General features: G+C 40.2%; 1 protein-coding gene across 3 annotated transcripts in view; it reads right to left on the bottom strand.

Moving 5' to 3' along the window:
• The window catches only part of cacnb4a (calcium channel, voltage-dependent, beta 4a subunit), a 41,615-nt gene extending 17,564 nt beyond the window's left edge, over positions 1 to 24,051 (bottom strand). The window contains exons 1-2 of one of the 3 annotated variants that reach the window (XM_074694660.1): positions 23,720 to 24,051; positions 19,630 to 19,713 (exon numbers count right to left, since the gene is read on the bottom strand). In XM_074694660.1, the coding sequence (XP_074550761.1) occupies positions 19,630 to 19,713; positions 23,720 to 23,782 (147 nt within the window). In that variant the 5' untranslated portion in view covers positions 23,783 to 24,051. Of the gene's footprint in view, positions 1 to 7,860; positions 8,279 to 19,629; positions 19,714 to 23,719 lie in introns of those variants that run through there. The other 2 variants (XM_074694659.1, XM_074694661.1) reach the window with 2 other exon arrangements.
• Positions 24,052 to 25,603: the final 1,552 nt, after the last annotated feature.

Below are 25,603 nucleotides of genomic sequence, written 5' to 3'. Positions count from 1 at the left end.
ACCTTTTTCCCCCACAGCCTTCTGGTCCAATTACCTCCATCCTCAACCACTTCACAGCACAACACATGTTTGCATGATTGCTTTCTGTGTAGTGATCAGCTGTTAACATGCAGCCAGGAAGAGACGGAGGACAGTTTGTTCAGCGTGGAGCGTGTTATCACCACAGTGTGGACGGCCTGATGCTGAGACGTGTCGTCTGAGCCTGGAGATGGAGAACGGTTCATCCTTTAGTTAAAGCTGAGATGTGTCATTAATTCCTCTTTGAATCATGTTTTCACGTTAAAAAACCTGATCATTATTTGCACTTTAAAGCTCCACCACTCAGAGGTGTAGTTTCAGTCTTCCTTCTTTATGTTGAAGCTGATTTTTGAGTCACAGTTAAAAAATTGTTGCTCTAACAAACAGAAAACATTAAACCAGGTCCAATGAAGTCATCCATTCATTTAGCTTTATCCATCCTTTCATTCATCCGTCCATCAAGTCTGTTATTCTTTAATATCTTTCACTGATTCAGCATTTGTCCATTTTTCTATCTATCTTTCAATCCCACAACCCATCCATCCATCCAAACAACAAACCAACCATCATTGTAACTGTCCTTATGTTTATTTGTCCATCCAATTATCCATCCAACTATCCCTGATTGGATCATCCATCCATCCATCCATCCATCCATCCAATCATGATCTATCAATCAATCATCCACCCCTCCATCCAGATGACCAACCGTCCATCCTTCTGACCATTTATTCATCCACTCACCCATCCATCCATCCATCCATCCATCCATCCATCCATCCATCCATCCATCCATCCATCCATCCATCCATCCATCCATCCAACCATTGCTTGATTGATCATCCATCCATCTGTCTGACCATCCATCCATCCATCGGGTCCATCCATCCATCCGTCCATCCATCTGACCATCCAACCCCCCATCCATCTATCTATCCTTCCATTTGCTCATCCTTCCATCCATTCAATTAACCATCCATCTACCCATCCAACCATTGCTTGATCGATCATCCATCCAACCATCTGACCATCCAGCCAACCACCCATTCATCCATTCATCTGTCCTTTCATCCACCCATCCAGCTAACCATCCCTCCCTCCCTCCATCCATCCATCCATCCATCCATCTGTCCCTCTATTTATCAATACATTTATTATTTTATCCATCCATTCATTCATCCATACATCTATCATCCATCTTTTTATCTATCTATCATTCATCCAACCATACATCAGTTCATCCATCCATCCTTTTATTCTTTATCTATGTGTTCACCTATCCACCAATTCATCCACTATTTTATCTTTCTATCCACATGTCTCTGTTTCTCTACTTAGCTTTAATCTATTGACGTTATAAATTTATCTTACTGATGATTTGCCATCCATCAAACTATTTATCCCTCCATCCATCCATCCATCCATCCATCCATCCATCCATCCATCCATCCACCATCTTCTTTATCCTTCAAAGGGATTTCATAACTCTGTATGATGTTTAAAAATGTTTGTTGATGAAATTTCTCATAGACAGACAGAATATTAAAATATTTTTCTCATCTTGAGTGTTTTCAAATGCTCTGTGAAAAAAAAAATGAACCATCTCAATAATTAAAGGAGAAGAAATGTCCAAATGTGCATCAGAGGATTTGTCCAGCGGTAAGTCTTTGAAATCAAGCTGCCAGGCCGGACAGACGGGATTGATGCTGGTGTTCAGAGCTTCCAGGCGCCTCTGCTAATGATCCATTCAGAGCCATGGGAGTCTTTCCCTGATACAAATAACTGTTATTTACTGCCTCATTACAAATGAAATCTATAACTGCAGGAGCGCGGAGAAAGGAAAATAAAAAGCTCACATCACCGGCTGCTACACACGACGCTGCACCTGTTTTACGTCTGAGTGCACAAAGTTAAGAGACGACCTTCGAGAAACTGAGGAGAACACATTCAAACGTCTTCATCCAAACTTTAAACGTTAAAAAACCCTGGATCAGTCGTATTAACCAAACAGATTATCAATATTTGATTTTCTGTTCATGAATGAGAGAGCTGATGTCCAGGATAAAAACACTCAGAGCACGATCTGCTTCAAACATCCCAAAAATTTTACTCTGGTGAGCAGACACAAGCAACAACTCTGCCAACAAAGCTCTCCTCCTCTGCTGTGTCTGTCTCCTGTGTCTACCCACACACACACACACACACACACACACACATAAACACACACACACACACATAAACACAGAGACAATGGCTGTTATCTATGAGTGTCAAGTGGCCGCTTCTTGAGTCCATCGTGCCACACTCCGGCTTTATCTGTGCAGACGCCAGAGCTCGGCCTGTTCTCCCATCCTCCATCCTCCTCATCCTCTGACTATCAGACCTGCTCTACACGGCTAAAAGCTTTCTATCTACATTCTAACCAACACCTGCATGGGTGGAGGGTCCTAAAACTGGGTCCAAATGAAGACCTGGGACCTGAATCCACAAATAAAATCTATAAAGCTTCATTTTAAGGTAGAAGATGCTGGCTTCAGTCTTGGAGAACTCCCGGTTTAAGATCCACAAATAGCTCAGCCCTAATCAGGTCTAACAGGATTCATAATTTGTTTTTATAAAGGTGAGTCATACAACAAACAATGTGTATGTGTACAAAAACTGTGGCATATTTGTTGCATCATTTCTGTGAGCGAGGAGGGAAAGATGCTCCCACAGAAACACCCAGAGATTATTTTTAGGGTCAGTTAATCAGTTTGTTTTCTGTGTTAATAAATCAGCTGTTTAGTGAAGTTTGTTTTGTTTCCAAAGCCCAAAAAATGAAGTCTTTGTAAGTACATGTTGTTGTTTTATTGTCTCTTTGGACCACTTTGGAAATCTGTCACCCCACACTGCAAAAAGCTGAAATCTTATCATGTGTTTTTGTCTTGTTATACTCAACTCCACTCTTAACTGACCAGTCCAGAAAAATGTCTTGTTTCAAGTTATTTAAAGACAAAAATGAGGTTTGAATTGCTTCTAACAAATCAAAAAAATCTGCCAATGGAACAAGAGAAAAGTTACTTGAAATTAGAATAATTTCTTAATACAACTAACTTTTCTCTGGTTCTTTTGGCAAATATTTTATACTTGTTACAAGCAATTCAGACCTAATTTCTGTCTTTAAATAACTTTAATGAGACATTTTCTTGACTGGTCAGGTGAATGTGGCTCATATTAAAGGCAGAGTTGGCAGTCCTGAAAAACTAGCATGAATTTGAATGCAGCATGAGAAAACTCAAAAGTGTTCTCTCCTGCTGTAGATAGCGGATAGTATTCGCTCTCATTTTACAACACGTCATGTATTGCTGCCATCGGGATATATAGATCATTTTAACCAGTATGAAAAAGTGTATCTAAATCAAACTACCAATTATACATTTAAAGTGATACTCTGGGATGGAACAAGTTGGGTCCTATCACAAGGTTTAGGGCAGAAATTACCCCTACAGCAGTGATTTTGTGCAGCAGAAGCCCAGAGCGCTCACACCAAACACCCCCTCCCTGCTCCTCTGCAGGTTTCCTCTGCACTCAGACGGGGCCATATTTTACTTGACCAAAAACACAAATAAACGGACTCCCACCGAACAAATCTGACATGGGTCTGCAGTCACGCTTTATTTGGAGAATTTTCAGCGAGTTACTTTCACACAAAAACGCCGCTAAATAAGGCTCTAGTTCTCATCGTGCCGTAAAACAGCGCAACCTCTGCTGCAGGTCCACAGCTGGCTACTAGGTGCTCGCCGCTTAGTGTATCAGTCCGCGCGCGGCGTGCCAGATATAAACAAACACAGGTAGTCTGCCAGGACGAAGAGACACGATGAGAACTAGAGCCTTATTCAGCGGTGTTTTTGTGTGAAAGTAACGAGCTGAAAATTCTCTAAATAAAGCGTGAATGCAGACAGATATCAGATTTTTTCAGTGGGAGTCCGTTTATTTGTGTTTTTGGTCAAGTAAAATATGGCCCCGTCTGAGTGCAGAGGAAACCGGCAGAGGAGCAGGGAGGGGGTGTTTGGTGCGAGCGCTCTGGGCTTCTGCTGCACAAAAACACTGCTGTAGGGGTAATTTCTGCCCTAAACCTTGTGATAGGACCCAACTTGTTCCATCCCGGAGGATCACTTTAAGTCTAAAAAGACATTTTCTACTGAAAATAAGACAAAACCACTTGATAAGATTTCAATTTTTTGCAGTGCGTGTCCTGCAGGTGGAGTAACATGAAACGGTGCCACAGTTAAGAGTCCTTTTCTTTGCATCCTCTGTTAACACACTCACATAATTTGCTGAACCATCTTCCTCATGCAAAGAAAAGCAGCTGAAGAAATTTGAAGCTGAAAAAAAATTGCTGCTTTGGTCATACGCACTGTTTACACAGACATTTTCAGACTGCAAAACATTTTCCTTGAACTCAGTAGATCAGGACACACTCAGCTGGAAATGAGTCAGACGAATCTACAGGTCACCACAGGCCGAGGATGCAGCAAATGCATTATTTTCTTTTCCTGCTGCTGCAGAAATCTTTAGATGGTCTCATTTCCGAAAAATCCAGACGTCAGCGGGCTAATGATGAGAGCTAAGAGCAAACCACAAGGAGAGTCCTGGAGTTATCTCCTGTTGTGGTGGAGAGAAGGGATTCAAGAGAGGAACAGGAAGTTGAGTTTGTAGCGTCGGATTGGATCTGAAACTGGGGTTTTGTGCAAGAATTGAATCCTGCTTGTGTTTTGAGTCCATAAAGAGAGCGGTTTGTGTTGGACGACGCACACAGATGTAAGAGAAGAGGGCTTTAAACCTGCTGCATGCTCCTGACCACACACAGACCAAAGCACAGGTGTAATCTTATCTAGAGTCTATTTTAAGTCTGGTTCAAGAAGTCTTCAAGAAGAGCAAAGGAATGTAGTTTCGTCGGTCTAATTTTCCAAAATCTTCCAACTTAGAGGTGGGATACTTATTGCAAATACTTGCACTGCAAAAAACTGAAATCTCATCAAGTGTTTTTGTTTCATTTTCAGTAAAAGCTGTCTTTTTTGGCCTAATACAGACCTGATGAAAATCTTAAGACCAGTTGAAAAATTGCTAGAATTTACCTTTTACACATTTGGGTCTTAATGAGGTTTAAGTAGAGCTACAATATGCAAAAACAAGAAGTGGAGTGTGACAAAAAGCACTTTGAAAAAATGATTTATTAAAAATAAGTAAATTGGAATAGGCTGTTATCAGCTGATCATCATTAAAAAAAATTCAAAACTCTCCAAACTGGAACAAAAGTTTTTCTCAGTAGGACTGAGTAGCTCCACCGTTCTCGTTAATCACAGTGTTTCCAGGAAGCTTTTGAGAACATTGCTCCAAGTGGTGAAGATGGCTTCATGAAGGGCATCTACTGTCTGGAACTGACGGCCATTTTTATAAACTTCCCTCGCCATCCATCCCCAAATGTTCTCTATTGGATTTAAATCAGGGGAACATGTGGGATGGTCCAAAGAGTGATGTTATTCTCCCTGAAGAAGAAGACGTAACCAGCCGCCGTTTGACCACCCTGCACCACCTGAAGCTCCAGTGTTCACTGAATGAAAAAGCCCCAGATCATGACGGACCCCCTCCACTGTGCCGGGTAGAAAACATCTCAGGTGGGATCTCCTCGTCATGCCAGTAACGTTGAAGCCATCTGGACGGTCAAGGTTCAATTTTTTCTCATCAGAGAATCTTTCAATATCCCATGTTTGATGCTCCCTGGTAAAGTCTAAACAGGCAGATTTGTGGCGTTGAAGGAGACGAGGTCTTAGAATTTGTTTTGGAAACCCTTTTCCCGCAGATGCTGTCTAATGGTTATTGCGCTGTAGTCGGCTCCAGTAAGGGCCTTAATTTGTGTCTTGATGGACAGCCAATTGGATCCTCCGGCTCAGCCCAGGTGTCATTTTTTGGGTCTACCACTTGACTTTTTTGTTCCATAATGCTCGGGATCTTTTGTCTTACTGCGTCCAACCTCAGCAGCGACGGCACGCTGCGAGAAGCCTTGCTCATGCAGCTCGACGATCCGACCACATTCAAGAAGAAAAAGCTTCCTAGCTTTAGCCACCAGGAGGGCGTGACCGTGTGAATGCCTGACAGGAAATGAACATTTTGATCAGATTTTGGCTTGTTCCAACTTTCACTTGTTCCATTTTTTTTTCCACTTGTTTCACCAGGGGTGGCAAACCCGTGGGTTGCAAGCCTCATGTGGCTCTTTGCCTTTTGGTGTGCGGCTCTTCGATCTATTCATAAAAAAATATTTATAGTCACGAGTAGTGATGTGCCGATCAATCTAAACTATACATATATGGATGCCAACGTTTAGATCAGTTGGGATTGATACTTAAGTTTCAGTTTCTCTTCTCTAGTACAAATTTAAACACACAAACACAGTAAACCTCGCTTTGAAAATTGGAAATGTGTTGATTTTTATTTTATATTATTTTGTTTATGTGTGAGAGGAAGTGTGTTCGTAAGACCACGTGTGTGATGTGGCTCTTGGTCTCTGACTGGTTGGCTACCCCTGTGTTACACCAACTCAGACCTCATTTTTGTCTTTAAATCACTTGAAATAAGATGTTTTTCTGGACCTTTCAGGAAAATGTGGCTCATACTGAGTCTGAAAAGACTAAAAATAAGACAAAAACACTTGATAAGATTTCTGTTTTTTGCAGTCTACACCTCTGGGAGGAAGCTGCAGGGCCTTATCCCCAAACATCAGAGCCCAAAGCTTTCACTGAGGGTTTTGTGGTTGAATGAGATAAAATTCCTGGAGCGAGGAACCAAAATCAGGTGGAAAACCTACAAAAATGAGTTCTCTAAAAAGGCAGCGAGTTACCCCCACCTTCATTAGCTGCAGCATACTGTAACTTCCCATTAACTGCACACCATGAGGCATCTATTTTAGCCTCAGAGATAAATAACTCCCTGCACAGCCCTCAGAAAACCAGACAACAGAGATGAAAATGCGCAGATCCTCCATAACCTTCCCTTTGCTCTGAATGCGAATACGACAGAAGGTGTAAAAATTTCCTCGCAGCTTTAATGTTAAAGGAGCCGGCAGGGTGTCAGATGGAGTTACAGAGAGCTCCTGACAGACTCTGGCTCAGTGGGATTCCCTCCGCCCCTCCACCGGCATCAGCAGCTCCTACATTTATTGCCTTTGTAAGCATTTTTCCGCCACTCCGACACATTTTTATCCCACGGATGCTTCATCTGCATGTCAATAGTGATGTTTGCCGCCCTTTATCAGAGGCAGAGAGGCGAGAAACACCACCTATGTGCTGCAAATGTGATGATCTATACTCCACGACAGGAGCAGGAGGATGTGATGTTAGACGTGAGAGTCGTCGGCATAGAGTGTGATAATGACTGTTGGGCTTTTTCGGTAAACCTTGATGATGTCGAGGTGGGATGTGATGAATGTAGAGACTGAGAGAAATACAAATGAAGCCACAAAGGAGGAGAAGATGCTGCAAAAATATCCGTTGTGTCTGTAAACAGAGCGCTGTGAATGCAACAACAGACATCCGTCCATATGGAGAGGCGGTAAAGACGATCTGTCAGGGAGGAAAACTGTACACTGGGCTGATTTAGGACCACTTTCACACACTCTTCCTCAAATACAGACATGCCGACACACACACCCTTCCCCCAACCTCTTCCAACTCCCCCGAGAAGAGTGCACACAGCTCAGCCCACTCAAGTCGAAACACATTCAGTGGGTGTTTGTGAAGGGATCAACCAGCCACGGCACAACAGAAAAGCATGGTTTACAAGTGTCAGACACCTCTTTCCACTCACCGCCTCCGAGTCTTCGAATCCATGCAGGTACAAGTTATCGTACATGGAGGAGTGAGAATCCAGAAAGCAGCTCTTTGGTGCAAAACGGGCAGAGACGGCGAGTGATCAACCTGTTCCAGAGAGGATGGATGACGGTGAGGCGGGCAGGGGAACGACAGAGCCCACCAGCACACTCTTTCTCCACATGAAGGTAGCACAGAGCAGCCAGAGCTCAGCAGAGCAGCAGGAAGGAGGGGAATGAAAGGTGTGGCCCTTTGTTTTCCTGGTGCTGAATTGGATATTATTGCCCCCGAGCCGACTGGCTGTTGGTTCCCATTATAAAGCAGCCCGGCTGTCCCCAGAGGCAGAGCAGACCTGGCATTTCATCTGCCTTCCAAGCTCAGATCACACAAGCCAATCCCTTCCTCCAGCTCGGGCTGATGACAGAGGTGGAATGCTGCGTCCTGATTGGCTGATTCCTGCTCCAGTCGATAGTACTCAATAAGGAAGAGGCAGAGAGGAGAGGGAGCAGTGTGAGGCTTGTGAGCGGGGTTAACCAGCAGACTGAGTGTTGTCTCTGCCTGTGTGTGTGTGTGTGTGTGTGTTTGAGCTGAACCTTTGCAGCCATTAGCACAGGGTGGCATATTATTCACTAAGCCTGTAAAGGTGAAGAGCGGAGCGATGATTCAGGAGCAGACCTGATGCTGCTGAGCCGACGCACGGTCACAACAAGAGGTCAAGTCTTCCCAGCTCTGTAAACCAACTGTGAGCACAGAGTCTGAGCAGAAATGTCAAGAGGAGAAACTCGAGACCGAGCACGAGGCTTCTTAGATTCATAAAGAAAAATATGCATTAGTCTGTTTATGAACGCAGAGCTTAGTGGTTTATTAAAATCAGACTGATGATGCATTTTCAGTTCGAACTCTGCTGAGACGACTGCTTACAGATTCAGACAGCGCCTGCAGAACTCATTACTGTGGATTTGCATCAGGAAAACGATGATGATGAAGTTTCTCACCAGAATGCGCCACTTAAAAAAAGGATTTTAAAGCTTCAGCAAAACATTTGAATAATTTCCTACCTCCAGACTTTGCAAACTTTGTTTATACACTGCAAAACCTGAAATCTCATCAGGTGTTTTTGTCTTATTTTCAGTAGAAAATGTCTTATTAGACTTGATATGAGCCACATTCACCTGACCAGTCCAGAAAACGTTTGATTTCAAGTTATTCAAAGACAAACTGAGGTCTGAATTGCTTTAATTTTCTTGTCAATTTCTACTTAAAATAAGACAAAAACACTTGATAAGATTTCATTTTTTTGCAGTGCTCAACTTTAATCAAATGCCCTGCATGACTGATCTCATGGATATCATAACTTTAAGAGTGTTTGGAAACGGTTGCATGGATGAACTTCTTATTTTAAAAGTTGTTTTTTGCACCTAAGTGCTGCAGCACAAACTTCAGAAATGAAACTTGATGTTTGTAGCTGCAGGAGTATTTGACTTAGATTCATGTAAATGATTTCTCATTTCTAAAAACCAAAGTCGCAGATTGTTGTTTCTTCAAGGAGTCTTTTACAAATAAAGTACATCTTGAGATTTAATCCAATAAACGCACCAAAAGTTAAAAATTAACCCCTAAGCTTCAGATTAAGACCAATAAAACATTTTTAATCAGTGCATTACTCATTCTGTGGACCTTGTCAGTCCAGTCTTTTAAATATTTCTGGGACGGAGCCAGGATTTCAGTTTTGGGTTGGCCAGACAAGCCCCTTTTCCACCAAGCAGTTCAGTTTGGTTCGTCTCGGCACGGGCGTGCATTTTGTGGCGTTTCCACTGACTAATCCCAGGACAGATCCCCAAATAACCGAGATGAGCCTTCACACTTTTTTGCACCCTTCTGGTGCTGATATCGGAAGGTGGAGCTACAACACTGCAGACTGTTGATTGGTCGAAAGAGTCGTCACTTCCTGTGCAACAGCAGCTGCTGTATTTTGGCTGGGCCTTATGACCCTTTTGCAAATCAGACAGATCTATCTGCAATTGCTGCACCGCTAGGGTTTATTATTTACTGTAAGAGCAAGGACATTAACTATGGTTGAATAAATAAAAGAAATAAAAATATACATTCTTTCCAAAAGCAATGTTTTGACCCCGCCCAAATGAAGCTGAATGTTTCATAACTTTTTTTTCCCAACAGGCTAAAAAGGCGACAAACATGGCTCAAATTACAAAAACAGAGCATCTAACACAAACAAAACCAATATGTTTTGACAAAATTTTGCAGTGCTCTTTTTGTAAACTTCTTCTAAAAAGAATAAATAAATAAGAATAAAAAAAAAAAAAATTAGGGTGGGCCTGGGACCCCTGCACCCACCCATAATGCCGCCCCTGCTTAATATTACTCCTTTTCTATGAGAGAAAGAAAGAAACAAAAAAAAATAAGTTTTAGAAGACTCATTTGCATCAAGAATTTAAAAAAGAAGACAACAGCTCATTTAAATTCTGAGTATTTTGATCATTGGGAGTAATTTGATTTTAGTAGTTCACAATATTTAGTCATTGTTTCCCTCAAAGCTTGAATTCTTCCAAAAAATATTATCCTAAAATCTATGAATAATCTGCCTTATCTCTGGATTTACTTTGCTTTATTTTCTTTAAGTCTACTCAGAGAAATTCAAGTATCTGTCTGAGCTGTTCCTCTGCACACAAAAGAGCAGCAGCGCCCTCTCCTGGCACACAGCGTAACAGCAGATGCACCTGCTGCTCCAGTCAGAGACTCCTCTCCATCAAAACCTGAGAGTGTCTGTTTCTCCTCCTCCCAACATGAACACCCAGTGGCTCCTTTCTCATCTTTCAGGCGTCGTAACGAGAGGTGAAATATCAAAGAGCTGAGACTCAGAGACTCAGAGACGCTGACCTACGTCTGCAGCAGCCTTCAGCTCTGCTTTGTTAAAGTACAGTAAAACACAGACGATTAAACGAAGCCTGACAGAATGAGAGCTTAAACAGCAAACTCTGACGTTTCATGGATGGATCTGCTTTGTTTTTCTTCTCACTCCAGTTTGGAGATGGACTAATCCACCGAGCACACAGGGGAGCAGAGAAATGAGAAAGCACTGATGTGCTGTGTCCTCTCTATCTTTACAGACGGTCTCCAGGAGATGCATGCTTATTAAAAGTTGCAGACAGACGAGAGCATGGTGCCACTGCTGCACAGAGCGCTGTGACCGGGCCACGCTAAGTCATTCACAAATGAAAGTCTGCAGAGTTGAGACATGTGACCCATATAGGAGGGATTAGCAGCATGAGGAAGGCTCTTCTTATCACTTTGCAGGCTGCAGCTGAAAACTGGGTTAAAGGGACGTCTCTGTGTCGTGCATTATGATTCAGACATCAAATTTAATTTCAGGGAGAAAAGCTGTAAAATCATAAGCTCCACCATCCCCAACACAGAATAATATGAGAATTCAAACTTAACATCTCAGACAGTCGGGGAATTAAGCGCAGTGACCCGGGTGAGGACGAGGTCTCAGCTCTCCAAAAACTGAGCAGTCATTTTCTGCTCGGCCTCTGCTGGGAGGGCCATTAAAACGTTAAACAGTCCCTGCAGAACTCATTACACTCCAACATTTGCATTGCAAATAAAGACGGTTTCTCACCACGACGGGCTGCGTTTGAGGTGTTCTGCAGGTCTAGCAAAGGAGGAAAGAGCTTTTTCTACCTTCAGGCTGCACGATCTGTTTTAATATCTTTAAAAACATGGAGTGTTCACCTTGTGGAGGAAACACAAGGTCCAAAATGTGCTTGTAATATCTGAAATCTCCTTCCTCAAATGGATTTCAGACATCGCAGACTGCAAAAACTGAAATCTTATCAAGTGTTTTTGTCTTATTTTGAGCAAAAAATGTCTTTTTAGACTTAATCCGAGCCACATTCACCTGACCAGTCCAGAAAAATGTCTTGTTTAAAGTTATTCTTATTGTTACATTATTCTTATTGTTACAGCAATTCAGACCTAATTTTTTGTTTTTCAACAGCTCTGGTGCAGGGACTCAGCAGAGCAGAGTCCCTGCATCCAGCATCTGAGGGGGGATACTCAGCTCTTGGTGGGTGTATCCCTCGGTGGCGGTTGTGTGACTAACTGACATCACAGAGGAGGAGCTGCTTTATCAGATTACTCCAATAAAAAGAAAGGATCCTCGTGTCGACACAACGGTAGAAATCTCGCGGCCAACTGGTAATGACCTATTTTCAGAGGCATCAAATCTCGTTCTAGGATATCAGAAAAAATACAATATCTCACTTTTTGAAAATTCAGGGGGTGAAAGGTCTTGTTTTCAAATTTATTATATCATATGTAAGTATTAAATCAGGGATCAGCATGATATGTCGCCTTTAATGACTTTCTTTTCTGATTTATCCTCTTTTGTTTCTGATTGTTTCTTGTTTCTCCCATGTTTTATTTGCATTTTGTCCTTCTTTTTTCTTTTCTTTTTTTTGGGTGGGTTGGTGTACAAGTCATCTCATCACCTCATCATCGATATTGTATCAGGATAGACATTTCTGTTGTCTTGTATTTCAATTTATTGGAAATAAAAATGTTTTCCCACAAAGAAAAGAATCTGCACTTGTTGTTATTCTATAGATTGCTTGTATTGATATTTTTGTCACAAACCAAATCGAACTGACACCCCAAAAATCGTAAAAGACTGAAATTGGGAGAAAAGTATATCTTTGTTGCTGCAGATTTTCCCTTTAAAGTATTTTTCTCCCAACGTGTGTTACCAAACGAGCTGTCTGACGGTCAGAGCAGAGAAAAACTTGGTTAACTTGAGGATTTTGCACATTTTTCTCTTCACCACGAGGTGTAAAATCCTTGAAAAGATTATGTAAGTGTTTTGAATTCCTTCTCTATTCACAGACACTTTCCGATCAAACCTCGTCTGTCGCTTCGTGTGCGGTACAATAACTTCCTCTTCTTCCCTTTCATATTGTTTGATGCACATACTATCCTCCTTTCTCTTCTTTCGGAGGCTAATCGCCCGTTACCTCTCCCAACTGTCAGCACAGATTGCCAGAATGAGTACACACTGTAGCCAAAAAAACCCTACAAAATATCTCTTCAGACAGTTTTTTAACTTATAAACAGGAACAGTGATGAAAGCAGCTGCGTGCATGTGAGGAGGATTAAAAGGCAAACCAAGCAGGGCTTAATCACTGCAGGCAAACACTGGGATTTCAACCTCCAGAACATAAAAACCCTCCACCACAGCTGCCTTTATCATGGTCTGCTGCTGACCCTGTTTCATCCAGCTTCAAACTGCTCGTAGCATCAGTTAAAAGATACAGCTATTAGAGAACACAGACAGAAAACACAGAAGCAGGATGTTAGCTCTCCAGGTGGATGAAAGATGGTGTTATGAGGAGCTCCTCTGCAGCCACAAACATCTGCTGAGGTTTTTTCTGACGCGATGGAGCTCAGAGGTCGGCTGGGAAAGTGTTAAAGCATCCACAAACCGACCACGCATCATAAACATCTGTCCGTGCAGATATTCATCTCACCATCTGGGAGATTCAGCTCCCACCGACACCTCTCTGTGACAGGACGTCATGTGCTGACTCAATCTCCGATACATCCTCTACTTCTGCTTTAAATCAGCTCTGATCCAATCACAACCACAGTTTCTCACCATTATCCTGAGTGTTTTTCCTGATCTTTCTCCTTTTTTGACCTTATTTTCTCGTGAATGGTCTGAACTCTGTGGACACACACGCTCTGGCTCGGGCAGTTTGCTGCGCTCATCCTCACTTAACCCTAATACTTAAAGTCAATCTGCAGCTGTGAGTCTGCAGCCCGCCCCACGACGAAAACTCCAGCTACAGACTTTAAACCAGGTGCTTTTTCTTTGTTACAGACCAGAGATGCTCACAAGTCTTTATGAGCAAGTCCAAGTCGAGTCCTAAGTCTTTGGTCACGAGTATGGGTCAAAAAATCCATCTCCCCAGTCATTCCTGATGGGCTGTGGTCAAACTTTAAAAAATAATACACCTGGTAGAAATGTTTCTCACGTCTGATTGTTGTGGTGATTTGAAGATATCATTTGGCTGCCTTGTATCCAAGTCCTCTTTTTTCTGAAAAATTTCGTTTTCATTAGTTATAAGAGGTTAAAAACAAGGTTTTACGTAATGTTTAACGATAATTGATGGATGCCGTTCTCGTGTATTTTTTTCAGGGATTGTAAAATATGTCAGGAGGTAGAGTCAGGAAGTGATTAGACTCTTGAAAGAAACAAATATTTATTATTTTTGTCACCAGGCTCCACTCAGATTCTCCCAGAATCCCTCACAGTCTCTACTGCGCAGCTGATCGATGGCGGCACCTGTGACGGGGGAATTTTGGCTTTCACGGTGCGTCCGTGAAATTTCCAAGTTGAAATCTCTGAAAGCGTACCAGGCAAATTGCAACTTCAGTTTGAGCACAAGGAATTCTGGTACGTAAACAAACCAACATGGCAGACGTTTCAATCACCAAAGGAGCTGCAACTTGCTCATTTGAGTGAAACAGAGGTAACAGAAGCTAACACTTTATGATTTAGGGTATCTGCCGTTATATTGTTTAGATCAACACATTTAAAACGAGCTAACGCCAGAGCAGCTCTGTTGACATTAGCAGATGAAGAACGTTAGAGCAATACCTTGCTATGATTAACTATGAAAATAAGTGATGTGACGTCACAAGTTGAAATTAAAGCTGTGTTTCCACCAAGCAGTCCGGTTTGGCTCAGTTTGGTTCAGTTAAGCCTGATCCTGTTTGTGTTTCCACTGCAAACTGTGCCCTCTTATGGTAGGCGGCGTGTAAGCAGGATGCTGAAAGCTGCAGCTGTTAAACAATAGCGTGACACCATAGCAGCGTGACACAGTTTACCCCGCTAATAAATCCAACGAAGAAGAAAAATGCTTTGTTTCAGAGAAGTCTGTGTGCCGCCAGGAGAAATACAGCCACTGTCAGACAGGAAGTGACGATTCTTTTGACCAATCAACGGTCTGCAGTGTTGTAGCTCCACCTTTTAAGAGTGGATCGGTTCAGTCTGGCACCCATACGAAAGGGTCCCAAAAAGTGGGACGGCTCGTCTCGGTTATTTGGGGATCTGTCCCAGGATAAGCCAGTGGAAACGCTGTATGGAGATGAACCGAACCGGAACCAAACCGGTCTACTTGGTACTCAGGTACAAGTTCACAGGTTGGAAGTTACAATTTGACTGCTGTTCCAGTGCACTTTCACAAGTTACAGGTTGGAAAAGCACAAGTTACAGGTCAGCTGGAACGCAGCAGTGGTCTCCTCGATGTCACCCGTCTGTTTCTGAGATGAATGTTTGAAGCAGATCAGCTATCGCGGCCATATTGGAAGTCATTGGGCTTCGAGTACAGATAAAAGGTGCCTGTCAGTTACATGAGCTGAGCTGTGCCTCTGATTGAGCAAACTTGCATCTTAATAACCTCTGTAGGTGCTAATAGTGAAATTAGCTATTAAGACAGGAGACGTTTTTGAACCAGGCTGTGAATATGTTAATTTCTGCTTTGAAAACAGCTTTTTTTGGCTTGGTGTGTTTGTGACTTCCTGTACTTCCAGAGCCTGCCTCAAGTGGACACACGTGAAACAGCAGGTTTTAGCACTTCAGCATTGTTTCATTCTTAGACCATAGGTTGTTGCTTGTGAAGAAGTGATACCGCGTGAGGCACATACCTGTTGCGTAAATTGGTTACCATGGTTACCATGACAATAAAAGTAAGGAATCACATTAAGCTTATCAAGTTTCCTTAATCTTAATACACCAAAAAAGAAAACATAAAGAAACTCAAGTTAGAGTCAAGTCCTCGAGTCCCCATCCCTGGACACTGATGTCTCCAGAAGTTTAAGAAAATTCGTTTTTCCAGCTGCAGCTCCTGAGGCCAAGAAATTAATCAAATGAGGAAGCACGATAAACCTTTCCCTTTCCGACGCCAAAAACCTTGAAGTCTTAGTTTTTTATCTCCTTAATGAACTAACTCATGAATCATCTTGGAAGCAGACGGGGTAACTTCACTCCTCTCACTTCCTCTCGTCCAAATCTTGAGACTCGTGGTCCACAAACAAAAGGGTGACATCACGGCGTCCACGTCTGGTTCTTTTGTTGCAGTCTCTGCGTTCTGAGCGTGCTCCTTTGACAGATTTTCAGTGGGTGAACTCAGTTAGCAATACTTGAATCATAATCCGATGACAGTTGCGGGGTTGTGTGACATTTGCTGCCAACGGGTCGATCAAATATCAAACCACACCCACACAGTCCTGGAGAGGCTCATTGTTTGAGGATTGGACGGATCGGAGAAACTTATCTCACTGATTTTCTGAGCTCTTACTTTAAAGGTTTAACCTTAGAGAGAAATATGTGAGGCCACACGTCTGAATGCAGCGAGGCCATAAAAGGCTGGCTGGACACAGGGAGCTGGGGTGAGGATGAGGACTTGTCAGCTCAGTGAAAGGACGTCTTGTGGAGCCAGCTTTTAAAACCTCCTTTGCTTCTTTAGACTCGGCTTTTCATGTGAGAATTTCCAGTGAAAGGATCAAACTTTCTGCTGAAAAGCTGGAGGAGGAGGAGGTTTCCTGCTAATCAACCTTCTGCGCTTGACCCCTGTTGTTGATGGGCGGCTGTTGCTATGGTTACACGAGTGAATCAAACAGAGCCCACTGCTCCTCTTCTCACCTGATGACGATCACACCGGTGATGACACAAATCACAGCGGGGGTGTTACAGAAATCTGTGAGCATGTAACGAGAAAGGAGTGAGCGACGGGCTTCATGTAAACATTTCTTTGTCCGTCTGATTCTTTACTTCCTCTTTCATCTTCAGGCCTTCGTCTCGTTAAAGCTTCGTCTTCATTCAGATCCTGACGAGCAGACGAGCAGACGTTCTGTGCAACGTGTTAGATTTTAAAACACGGAGCCATCAGGGAGGCTGAGCTATTTTTAAGAAAGCTCCATCATCTGGAGCTGTGCTCTGTTGTTAAACTGTCAATAGTAACAGATTGTATTGTTCCTCCCACATCAGAGGGGGAGCCATTCATCGCTCCCCTCTGACTCTCAGTGTGTGTGTGGTGTGTGTGTGTGTGTGTGAGGTGAAAGACCAAGGAACAAGGTTCTTGAATGCATCATAACAGAAGAAGAAGAATATTGCATCATTTCTTATATTCTATTCTATCACATTATAAAATGATAAATTGTATCATATAGTATCGTATTGGATAATCACAGCTGGCGACAATTCAATTAATCCATCAATCGTTAATGATCTGTGTTACTTTTTGGATTAAATTTAACCAAAACGTAAATGACAAAGTTCTTGTTGTGTTACTGCCCCTGACATTCTAATTTTTGATACAAAAGTTTTAATTTATTTATTTATTTGAATTTTTTATTTTTTATTTTTTAAATTTTTATTTTAATTTTAAAAATTTTATTTTAATTTTTTTCTTTTTCTATTTTTTTTTATTTGCTTTCAAAAAGTTTTTTTTATATATATAACAATGGTCAGACAACATGTTATAGTTGCCTTTCTGTTTTTCCTTATTTCTGAAAAATGAATGTAATGTAATGTTTTAATTTTGTGTTGAATAAAAACTTAAATACAAAAAAAAATAATAATAACAGAAAGAGGAGAGATCAATGTTTCAGTCATGGTTTACTTGGCTCTAAAGGAGCTTTTTGAGCAGAAGAAGTAGTTCCAGGAACTTGGAGTACTTGGTACTACTCTTCCAGGAGCTAAAAGACCTCATTTACACTGAGATCTGAGGCACCGTCAAAAGAATACTAATTACAATTAGGGATGGGTACAAATTAGGTACGAATGAGTTACTTTTATAGGTACGGACCATCGTGCGGATCGTGCTGTATTATGCTTCAAATGGATTTGTTCAATCACGCCGTGAAAGCAGAGCAGCATGAGTGACGAAGCTGTTTCAAAAAGTATGAAAACAAAGATTGACAACTGTTGTAAACTTGATATCCACCATAGACCGTATGCAGAGTGGACAGCGTGGCTCCACCTTTTACAATACTGAAGCCGAAATACTGGGACTAGGACAATATGCTTTTCTCCAGATTTAATTCTGTTACGATTTTTGGGGAGCTGTTTTGATTTAATTTGCAGTTTTTTGTTTGCTTTTTAAAAACCAGACCATGTGAAAAAGTTGAACGATGATAATAATGATGTCTACAGACTACATCAGGAGCCATGTTTTCCCAAAAACGCACATCACATGTGAGTCCGTTTTTTAAGATTTATTCAGGAGATCTGACATCTCAACTTATTTTCCAACCCAGCTTATAAACAAAGACTGAAATGAAGACTTTAAATTTGAAAAAAAAAAAAAAGAATCATTGAACAAAAAAATCCCAATACTACGATTCAACAATTTTTAAGAAATACCCCCCATCAGAGGCGCCGCCATCTTCCAGCCAGAGTCTGTGCAGTACAGAATATGAGAGGAGCTGTGAAAATAATAGAGTTTTTTTCCTTCTTTTGAAGTCTAATCTCTTTTTTCCTCTCCTTCCTGATTCATTTTACTATTCCCAGAAAAAAATAAGCAAAAACAGCAGCTGTCAATCATCGTTAAACGAGACGTGAACTCAGTTTTCAACCTCTAATAACTAATAATAAAGAAACTTCAGAAAAAAAGAGGACTTGAACACAACACAGCCCAATAATCTTCAACATTTCAACCAGGTGTTTTTGTTTTTTAAAGTTTGACGACAGCTCATCTGTAATGACTGGGGAGACAGAGACTTTGACCTATACTGCAGCCAGCCACCTGGGGGAGCAGACGTCTATGATATCCACTAACAAGTTCAGCTGAAGGTCTCTAGTTTAACTAACCTCCAGTCCATTTCAAACTGTTTTACTGCGTCTACTCCCTGATACAAACACTGACCTACATAACGCTGCCACAGATTTACCACCTGACGCTGTCATTAATCACGTCTGATGTTAGACTTCAGAGCCTGTCGTATGTTTTTGTCCGTACCTCCTCCTGACCTGATTTCTCCTTATCTGATGCTGTAGTGAGTCTCCAGAGGGCCGTCAGCTCGCGCCGGCCGTGATGGAGGAGGTCAGGTGTGGGGAGTGTTTGAAGGAGAAGAGGAAGGGGGCAGGAGGTCAGGGTCTGATGATAAACTACCCCGTGTTCCTGATTGTCCTCAGCTCCCCCGGTGACTCGTTAGCTGCACGGCGGCGGTTGTGAATTCCAAACAGGACTTCTCACAGGAAAGCCATGTGAGTGTGTTTTACAGTGGCGTGGATGAAGGAGGCGGCAGCGCTCCAACAACCCGTGCCTGATCTGTATTTATGAATAATACATGGCGGTTAGACGCCTCATGAGCAGCTGAGTGGGCTGGAGTCCCGGGCGGATACAAATCAAGGTCATTGATTCCCTCTCCTTCGCACAGAGGAGGCCAAAAACTTGGCAGATGTCAAAGTCCTCTGCTGGTGTTTTTCTCTGAGCGATGTGAGGGTTTGTGGGTAAAGCTGAGAGTCTAAATGAACAGTTTGACGAAGCGATGGTGCCAGACCCTCGTTTGAATAACAGCATGAATTTCCTCAAACATCAGAATCTCCGGTCAGGACAGCGTTTACTGGCCTTGCTGGGATTTGCTGAGATTAAGATTGCTACAGGACATCTGGACTCTGAATGGTGACCTTTTGACCTTGAGTCGAAAAAGTCCAGGTGGGGAAATGAGTCTTGGTGAGGCCTACCTGTCTGAGGATGAAGCTGGTGGAGGTGGTGCTGCCGTCGGACCGTTTCAGCCGGCTGCGCCTGGAGTAAGTCCCTCTGTTGGCCTGAGGGAAACACACACACACACACACACATAAAACCTTCAGTTTGCATAGCTCCTTATTTGTCGTTTTTCCTCCACGCAGACTCAAAGGCACCTTCGCTCCATGAAACCCTGTAACAACCAACATCTGAGCCCCCAGGTTCCTGGACTCTGGTTCACTCCTTCATCTGGTCCTTTACAGTGACCCCCTTATAGAGAAACCAGACATTAAGACTTCCAGTACAGACTTCTTCTGTAGGAGCAGCTTTGATTCACTTCAGAGCTAAAGGGGCATTCTGACTTCTGACTTGAATCCAAAGTAAATCTCAGAATTTGGACTTTTTTCTCACAAATCTGATTTGAATCTTAAATTAATCTCAGAATTCTGATTTTTTTTACTCAGAATTTTCTGATGGAAGTTAGAAATTGAGACAAAAAACTGCTGAAGAGATTAGGGCCAATGATTAAAAAAAACAAATACGTCCTAAATTTTTTATTACAATTTTTTTTTAAAGAAAAAAAAAGTCAGAATTCTGATTTTAACCCTAGAATTTTAACTTTATTTTAAAGTTAATCTCTGAATTCTGATTTAAATCTATGGTCAATCTCAGAAATCTGATTTTAATCTCAAAGGATTTTTTTCATCAAATTCTGTCTTCAATATCAGAATTCTGACTTCAATCTTAGAAGTATGACAAAATCTGAGAAGTCTGTCTTTTTTTTTTTCTTAAATTGCGACTGTAACGCCAGAATTATGGCTCTAATCCCAGAATTATGACTTTATTCTTAAATCAATCTCAAAATTCTGACTTTAATCTCAAATTTCTGGCCATTTTTTTAAATCAAATTCTGTATTTAATCCCAGAAATATGGCTTTATCCACAGAATTATGATGATAATCCCAAAATTCTGATTTAATTCTAAAATCAATCTCTGAATTTTGACTTTAATCCCTGAATTCTGACTTTCTTTTCCAGTTAATCTCTTAATTCTGGTTTTAATCCAAAATCAATCTTAAAACTCTGACTTTAATCTCAAAGTTCTGACTTTTTTTTCTGAAATTCAGACTTCAATCTTAGAAGTATAACTTGAGTCTCAGAAAAAAATACTATTATCCCAGAATTCTGGCTTTTTTTTTCTCAAATACTGACTTTAGTTTCAGAATTCTGACTTTAATCCTAAATCAATCTCTGAATTCTGACATAAATCCAAAGTAAACCTTAAAATTCTGACTTCAATCTAAAGTTAATCTCAGATCTCAGACTTTTTTCTCACAATTCTGACTTTAATCCAGAGTTAATCTCAGAATTCAGTCTTTTTCACTCAGAATATTTGATTGAAGTTAAAAATTGAGAAAAAAATTCAGAGTTCTGACTTTTATCTCAGAAAAAAACAAACAAACAAAAAAAAAGCCATTTGGATGTTTTTTGTTGTTGTTGTTGTTGTTGTTGTTGTTGTTTTTGTATTTGTTCTTTTGTTCAATAGCCCTCCTCCTCCGTAGGTATCACCTCACCTGCTGCACATGAAGAAATGACGAATGACTTCTCCGTTCCTAACACTTAACGTGTCGCTCTGACCTCCTCTGACATCAGAGAGCATCTTGGGTAAATCTGTTAATTGCTTTGACTCCTTTTATCTGTGGCTGGAGTTGTTATTTTCCCCAAACGAGCATAAAAACACGATTAGACGACCGCCTGGTTTCCTAAAGCTGAAAGAAGAAATCCTCACACTGGATTTTCTGAGACTAAGTCCCTTTTTGAGGAGCTTTAGCGCGTCGAACAGCTTCCTTATCAGCTGATTGAATCTCAACTCAGCAGGCAGAGCTGAATGTTAAAACTTTCCAGGATATTACTGCCACAATGTCAGCGTTTAAGGGTGAAAAAATGAACACTGCACCAAGAGCCCAAACGACATTATCTCTTCGATTTCTGAGGAAGGCTGTGAGAGTTTAGTTTCATATGCCGTCTGCTTTTTTTAATGCACAGGCTGTACCATCTGTGCAGTATCTACACTATCTTTATAACTCATCCCTATGTTATCATGAGTTCTGCCAGAGCGCTCCATGGATCCATGTTTCATCTGTCTCCACTTCTCTCTGAGTTAATGTCCATACATCTCTGTGCTGTGTAAGCTTTTCTAACTGTGCAGAGCTTTTTTCACACATGCACACACACTCATGTGAACGTGCACTAATGGAGAGCTGTCAGAGTGAGGGAGCTAACACATGGCTGGTTCCCCAAGCGGGGGCAGGATTCGGTTTCTTGCTCAGGGTCACCTTGGCGGTGCCCAGGAACCCTCTCAATCTACCAGCCCATTACCCCAAACTTGGTCTGCAGCAGGGGGCTGGAATCAGGGACCCTTTAGTTTCCAAAACCAAGTCCCTACAGACTCTACAGCTACTAAAAATTGCAACTGCATTGCATTATTTTTCATCATCTCTTGTCTGTCATGATGCTTACTCTGCATTTTTCAGAAAGCTGCGACAGATATCTGTGCAAAAACAACCTGTGCAATAACACACACCATCTATCCACACAGATAGTGATTTTGAATGCACTTTATAAAGTTTTTATTAATTTACTTACAGCTGTTTTTTGCACAAAGTCACTTCTTTCATCCTTTTATTCCTCTTGTGCTATTTCTGTCTTTATCACTTCATTATTTTTTAATTTGCATCTCTCTCTGTGTGGGTAAAGGGCTCAGAAAAGTGTATTTTATTTCATTCTATTGAAACATGCAGTTTCAAATAGAGTTTCAATAAAGTTTCTCAGCTTTCTAAGATGAAAACAGTAAAGTCAGCTTTTTTAAAGTGTCCTACAAAGCACTTCACTGCAAAATTCAAAAAATCTGATGTAGAGTTTTCTTATTATTGACTTTAATTTGTATTATTTTGATTATATTTAAACATAAAAGACACTTATAGGCGAAATAAGAGTACAGTTTATCTAGAAAGACATTGATTCGTAATGACACAATGATGTAATAAAAGAATAAAGTTGCATAAAATAGCAAAGACTTAACCATGAAGTTTTACTATATGGACACTTTCCATTTATTATTTAATGTTTTTAGCGATGCTGTGGATTTTTATAATAAATAATAATAATAATAATAATAATAATAATAATAATAATAAAAATAATAATAATAATAAATAATAATAAATAATAATAATAATAATAATAATAATTTAAAATAATTATCAATTAATAAATGATATAATTATAATGATAATTAATAAATTACTATTATTATTACTCTTATTTATAATAATAATAATAATAATAATAATAATAATAATAATAATAATAATGATAATAATAATAATAATAACAAAATTAATAATAATAATGAAAATAAAAATAAAAATAAAAATAAGATAAAAATAATTGTTAATTAAAAATTGATATAATAATAAAGATTTGTAATTTTTATTATATTGTTAATTATTATTTTCACTCATATAATAATAATAATAATAATAATAATAATAATAATAATAACAAATATTATGGTGCATTTAAGGACAACACTCAGAATAACACACAGGGACTGGTGCATTAGAGGAAGTCTTTAAATTAAAGCCAGCTCATCAGTTTCAGCTGTGCAGAAAACTCAGCTTTGGACCCTGAGATCTGTTTCCTCACAGGGGAAAAAAGAAAAGTGTATGGATCACCTCATCCATCAGGAGTGAAGTTGGGTCAGATAATGCTGAATTATTAAGAGCCCATTTTAATTTCTCTCTGAATAAGTCAGATCCTCAGCACACTGCAGGACCCGGCTGCTCCTTGATTAATGACACCTCTGGGGTTCATTAGCACTGATGAAAAATCAAGCTTCAGTTAAACATGGAGCAGTGAGGGGAGTTTGGGGACTGTGGGAATAACTAATCCATTTTTTCAACATTTTTTTTCCTCTAATGCACAGATTTCCTCTTTATCGTCATTATTTTAAATTAGATTCCTTCTTTAATTGTTTTTAAGCGAGAGAAAAAAGCAGAAACGGAGCTCCAGGATCTCTCCTCCTACCTGGAAAACTGGCTTCTGCATCCCCTCTCCTATCCCGTGTCGGGTGTAGATGTGCCGGGACATCTCAGCCAGTTCATCGGTCCAGGGCGGAGGCTGCCGCTCGGTGCCGCTCCACTGGAACTGCTGCGGGTCCGGAGGCGGACAGTGCACCGCGGACTCCAGCTTGGCTCCGGATCCGCTCCGACAGCAGAGAAGAAGAAAGAAGGAGGAGGAGGAGGGAGAGTCTGTGGATGTGGTCTGAGGATGTGAGTCCTGGACCCTGCGGTAGCTCTGCTGCACGGAGAGAGCTGGAGCATCAGCGGGAGCCCAGATATTAACCCTCCCCCTTCAGTCCCATCATCACTCAGGGCTTCAATGGTGCTGCGTTCAGGGACGGCGCAGAAAGTCAGAGCTTCAGCTTTTAATGGGATTCAGATGACGTATGAATGAATTTAACATCACAGGAACATTAAAGCACAAGGTGCAAGAATAATCAGCATAAACACGTGACCATAAGCAGATTTAATGATGTGTTTGAGAATTTAATAACCTACAACAATTAAACTTTTTATTCTTCACATTTTCTACCAACAAAAGAGGCATAAATATCTTTTTATTAACATCGATACAATTTTCAAACTTTCTATGGAACAGGAATTGGGTCACTGAAAGTAATGGTCATTTTTTTGGTGACTAATTGTTGAGACTTTTTTTCCTCAAAAAACAATAAAAAAAAAAGTTTGGGACGTTTTTTATTATTATTATTATTATTATTTTATTATTATTATTTTTTATTTCAGTGGCCACAATCCTTTTTCCTAACTTTCTATCTTTGATTTTAATTTTATTTTACTTATATATATACTTATATAAAATATATGTATATATATGTATATATGTATATATATGTATATATGTATATATATATACATATATATATATATATATATATATATATATATATATATATATATATATATATATATATATATATATATATATTTTTTTTTTTTTTTTTTATTTTTTTTTTTTTTTTTAAATTCAAACTTTCTATGGAACAGGATTAGGGCTACTTTTTTTCAGACATTTTTTCCTCTTTTGACCTCTTTTTTCAAAAATAAAATGCAAAAAAAGGAGAAAAAAATGGGACATTTTTTTCCCCAATAGCCCTTATCATGTTCCCTTACTTTCTATCTTTTTAGCTTCTGACATTTTTTTTACTTTTTTATATACAGACATGTCCTCTTTTTGTCTACCTTAATGTTATAGAGAAGAGCTTTTAACAATTTAAAATACATTTTTTGTTTTATTTTTCATATCCAGTGTTCCATATCTACTTTTATATTGCCTCAACTAAGTTTGTTTAAAAATGCTGAGCTCAGCATTGTCTTTTTTAATCTGTGTTACATTATTTCCTTAAACCCTTACTTTAGCTCAGCTTTATTGTCCTTCAGTCATGCATACAGCTGAACATAGCGACCTTTCTCACAGACCAGATAATTAGTGATTAAAATTCATAACTACTAGATTAAAAAAAGTGAATAAAGTGAGAATAACACAGAAGAAAAAAAAGACAAGGGAACAAACTAAAGAAATTGGTCACGTAAGAATAAAAAAAGTCCCATAGATATACAAAGCAATATTACAGGAACTAAGAAGAAAAAGATTGGAAAATGTGAGAAGCTATTACTTTAGGATGCTTTTTGAAACATCAATTAAAGATTAAAAACATAATAACATAATACAGGCTCAAAAACTTGCAGCATTAAGTGCATTTCTTTAAATTTTCTCCTTATTTTTTTTATTCTGTGCCCTCCTGGAGATAAATCAGTAAAGTCTTTCACCTGGATAAAGATGTTTGTTCCTCCCAGACACATTGGACAAACTAAATACTTTCATTTTGGC

The sequence above is a fragment of the Halichoeres trimaculatus genome, unplaced genomic scaffold, assembly GCF_033239565.1.
Source record: "Halichoeres trimaculatus isolate MK-OKI-2021-1 unplaced genomic scaffold, fHalTri1.1 fHalTri1_scaffold_19, whole genome shotgun sequence".
In the NCBI taxonomy this organism is placed as follows: Eukaryota; Metazoa; Chordata; class Actinopteri; order Labriformes; family Labridae; genus Halichoeres; species Halichoeres trimaculatus.
Note: the sequence above shows the minus strand (reverse complement) of the source record. Positions and strands in the feature narration are given on the sequence as shown.